Genomic DNA, 3,995 nt, shown 5'->3' with positions numbered 1-3,995 from the left:
GGTGCTTTGGCAATCCTGGGGGGTGCTTCAGCACCCCCTAGCTCCCCCCTGGCGCCGCCCCTTACCACACCTCGGAGGGCGTTCTCTCCGCCATCTCCGCAGTGTGTTGCTGCATGTAGCAGCTGTGTGTGTGTAAACTGCCCCGCCCCCTCGCACACAGAGAGAGAGAGATCTCATCTGATCGAAAATACATCATAGACGCATTTGTTTGTCTTTTTGCATATTAGAAACGAGTTGGCGACACTAAGACTGCGATATAATGTTTTTGTAGCAATAATACCTGACATATATTTTTTAAATGTCTCCAGTACCGATAAAAAGACCAATAACGTTGGAGCTTAACAGCGCGTAAAACACACGTGATGACGTCACCAACGAATCGACGATTGAATTAGTTGGCAACTAATTTAGAAATCGATTTTAATCGATTAAGTCGATTAGTTGTTGCACCCCTAGTTGAGAGGTAGTACCCATAGAGTCCAGTAGAGGGCGGAGCCTGTGTGAGATATAACTACTTAAATGCTAGCTTATTTCTGGCTGTAGGATTAATCCCTGCACCACTTGAGTTGAGAGATAGTACCCATAGAGTCCAGTAGAGGGCGGAGCCTGTGTGAGATATAACTACTTAAATGCTAGCTTATTTCTGGCTGTAGGATTAATCCCTGCACCACTCTATGCTAGATCTTGATCCTTATACATTTAAAATGTCCTCAAATTTGTCAAAAAGTCTAATAAATGACTGCATTAAGACCAACCAGGGAACAATCGAAAATACACAAAAACCAACCGCCTCCTTTTGATTTTAGATAATTCAAAGTAAAATGAATCCTGACCTGACAGGCTGGAGGGTGAAGCCTCTGACATCATCCTGCTCCGGACGGATGGGTCTCATCAACTCCTCTGCAGTGGGGAGCTCTACAGCAAAAATCAAATAATTATTCAACATACCTCAGTCCTGTCCTGCACATACAGTATGTACCAGGGACTGATGCCTTAGGACTGCCTAACAGCATCACTGAAGGGTCAACCAGAGCAGGAAGGTGTGTGAGCTGACAGCTGGAAAGGACACCTAGTTGTACCTTTCAGAGATCAGACCCTTTTAAGGGGAAGTTTGAACTTTAATAGGGCTTTATGATGAACTTATAATCAGAGTGAGACCCATAGTGGATGGCAGTCAGCAGGCCCCCAGTTTGAAAAAAACATACAGTTACTGTCCTGGGGCTAAGCAACATACTGGTGTGGACGAGGGCAGCAAAAAAGAGGATTTAGCCTTGCATTGATAGCAGCATTCATTTATCATGCTCTATATACTTCGAACAAACTATTAGAGAACTGCAGGTCTGCTGCAACTCTCAATTCTTTTAAATCTAGGCTTCATTAAATCAAATAACTAGTCATATCTTACAAAAATGCTTTTAATAATGTTTTGTTAAGCACTTTAAATTGCCTTGTGTTGAAATGTGCTATATAAATACATTGGACTTGACTTGCTGTGAGACTTTTAATATAAGGAACATTTCTTTCAGCTTGGTGATGCAGCATAACCCCAGGTAAAGCAGGGACTTATAAAGATGATGTGTCTGACCTGACTCATTGGTATCAGCCGGCTGAAGAGACTGCTTGTGTTGAGGAAGTGGGGTGATGGTGAGGCCCACCCTTCCTTCCAGAGAAGAATAATGGAGATGATGGTCCTCTGAATCCTCCACAACCTGGATCTGCCTGTAGGCCTCATGGACAGCCTCCATATCTGAGCCTCCACTCTGCACGTAGGCCCGCCCTGAACAGAAGGAGCATGGTGTGGGAAGGACTGGATGTCAGGAGTGGCTGTGTTGGAAATGTTTGGATGTGTGCTTCTGTCTTTTTAACTCTTGACATTTATTTTTAAGCCCCTACCCCCTTCCCTCAATGGGATTGGATTTTTGCTAAACCCCCAGCGGACCTGGGGGGACAGAGCCTTATCCATAGACGCCACCCCCTCCCTCTGGAAGTCTCTCCCAAAACAATACACTAATTTATCCATGTTCAAATAAAAACTCATCACTTTAAAAGTGCTTTTAATCTGTTTAATGTTGTGTAATATTGTAAGTGTGTTGTTTTTATGATGTTTTATTAACTTTATCCTGTTAAGACAGGGCCTTCGCCTAAATAAAAGCTTTCTTTGTAAAGAAGACCGGCCTGAGAATTACTAAAATGTCTATATAATGATAATTGCTGTACGTTAAATGTGAACACTTTAAATCTTTCTTTGGTATCATACTCAACCAGGAGGTGAACTGGGACCTCTCCAAGTAGCAGTCCACACTCCATATTTAGGTCTGGTCGGAGACTTGAACCGTGACCCTACGGCTCCCAGTCCAAGCCCCTAATGACTGAGCCCGTGTGTTTGTGTTACCTCTGTCCAGTGACCCTGCTGAGTCCTTTCTTCTGTCTGCTGTGTCATCCAGGGAATCATGCAGAGAAACTGAGACAGGAGTAAAGTTAGAGAGGCCCTACTTGTTATTGTATTCTTCAGTTTGGTCAAACACTGACTGACAAAATCCTGATCACCAAACGGATTCATTTGAACTGTGCTCAAAGGATCTAACACAGAGCTACATGACCATGATAAACGATCACTTGTTTGGTTCATGCATGATGAATGTTGCCTGCACAGTATATTATTTGTGTTATTATTGTTGTATAAGTGCTATGTCATGCTTGTCTTAGGCATCTGACACTGAAGAACAGCCACCCATGAACTCAGTGAAATGGGTGACTTCATAGAATAGAAAAAATTATAGAAATACAATAGAAATATCATGTCTTTTTTTCCTCTTACCTTTGGCAAGAATTGAAGACATCTTCGGTTTCTGAAAAACAGATGATAGCATTATGTCAGAAGAAGAATATCTGATGGCAGTGTAGAACTGGATGCCAGACTAATTGAGCTAGTTGTTTTTTTGGAGGCAGAAGAGCAGCTCATGCTAACGTAAATCTATAGCAGTTTAACACATGGATTATGTTGTTTTTGTATGTATGTACAAGCCAGGATTTAAATTATAATACAAACCTCCTCCAGCGGCTCTTTCTCATTTTCCTCTTCCTCAAAATCCTCACTGTAATGTGGAGATCCTGTAATGGTTGAGAGAAAACGCCTGACTGAGACAAACAGAACTACAAGAGATACAGGAAACAGAGAAAGGGTTTATTTCTCTACCTGGAGACTCCCTGCTGATCGCTGTGACTCTCCTCTGATCTTCACTCTGCTTCCCCTCTGCATCAGCTTCCCTACAGGGACAATTTGTATCCTTATAACATTACAACCGTGATCTTCAAGGGCCATTTCATTGGAACACGTTCTTTAAAACACATATCAAGACTTATTTCAGATTTCCACCACAGTTAGTAAAATAAATGTACATACCTGTGGTGAGTAGCGAGGGTAGAGCTTGTTGAGTCCAGCACTCTGTTCAGCTTGGAGTAATCTATAGTGGATAAAGGCCCCGCCTCAATTTGGGAAAAGAACCTGGCCTTCTCCTGTTCTTCTTCTATGGTGTCCAAGCAAATAACTGTCATGTTCCCAACTGGTACCATCAGTGAGTCTGCTCACACATACAGTATAAAGGGCACACGGAAAGCACAACCACTTTCAAATCACCTCTCAAAACATACAGTATCTCTTTACAATGGCATATCCACCATGATCACTACTTATCATGACACATGCTCTGTTCTCATTGATCATATACTGCTTTGTCTTGTTTTTCTGTCGGTTGTTTTGTGCGTTTTTGTATCTTGTACGGAGACCTTGAGAGCCTTGAAAGGCGCCTATATAAATAAAATGCATTATTATTATTATTATTATTATTATTATTATTATTACTACTACAACAGTCAGATAGCAAAACTGAAAGCAAAAAATAAAAGTGTATAAGATAAGAAATGTTGACTGTGACTGAAAGTTGGGTGCGCGTCCCGATGCTAACATTACCCCCGCTGACTAAGTATTAATAGCA

At 41.8% G+C, this 3,995-nt stretch overlaps 1 protein-coding gene across 1 annotated transcript; it reads right to left on the bottom strand.

Annotated features, from left to right (window-relative positions):
* Positions 1–811: 811 nt before the first annotated feature.
* On the bottom strand, positions 812–3,582 carry LOC104953563 (centrosomal protein of 162 kDa-like). The gene is made up of 7 exons (XM_010780511.1): positions 3,404–3,582; positions 3,197–3,267; positions 3,050–3,111; positions 2,819–2,849; positions 2,393–2,461; positions 1,586–1,777; positions 812–915 (listed from the first exon to the last, which is right to left on the bottom strand). Exons 1-7 carry the CDS (start codon positions 3,571–3,573, stop codon positions 812–814), a joined length of 699 nt encoding a protein of 232 aa, XP_010778813.1. The 5' UTR covers positions 3,574–3,582.
* Between the last annotated feature and the right edge of the window lie 413 nt (positions 3,583–3,995).

This window comes from Notothenia coriiceps, unplaced genomic scaffold, assembly GCF_000735185.1.
Source record: "Notothenia coriiceps isolate Sejong01 unplaced genomic scaffold, NC01 NC01_scaffold00022004, whole genome shotgun sequence".
In the NCBI taxonomy this organism is placed as follows: domain Eukaryota; kingdom Metazoa; phylum Chordata; class Actinopteri; order Perciformes; family Nototheniidae; genus Notothenia; species Notothenia coriiceps.
This window is presented reverse-complemented; position numbering and strand designations above follow the sequence as displayed.

What these genes read in the sequence shown, in the direction of transcription:
- LOC104953563 (XM_010780511.1), bottom strand. Translation starts at nt 3,573, where the DNA reads ATGGTACCAGTTGGGAACATGACAGTTATTTGCTTGGACACCATAGAA. An exon ending in GATCAGCAGGGAGTCTCCAG is followed by an intron (nt 3,112 to 3,196) that starts GTAGAGAAATAA and finishes CAACCATTACAG; the next exon opens with GATCTCCACATTACAGTGAG. An exon ending in AGAAAGAGCCGCTGGAGGAG is followed by an intron (nt 2,850 to 3,049) that starts GTTTGTATTATA and finishes TCTGTTTTTCAG; the next exon opens with AAACCGAAGATGTCTTCAAT.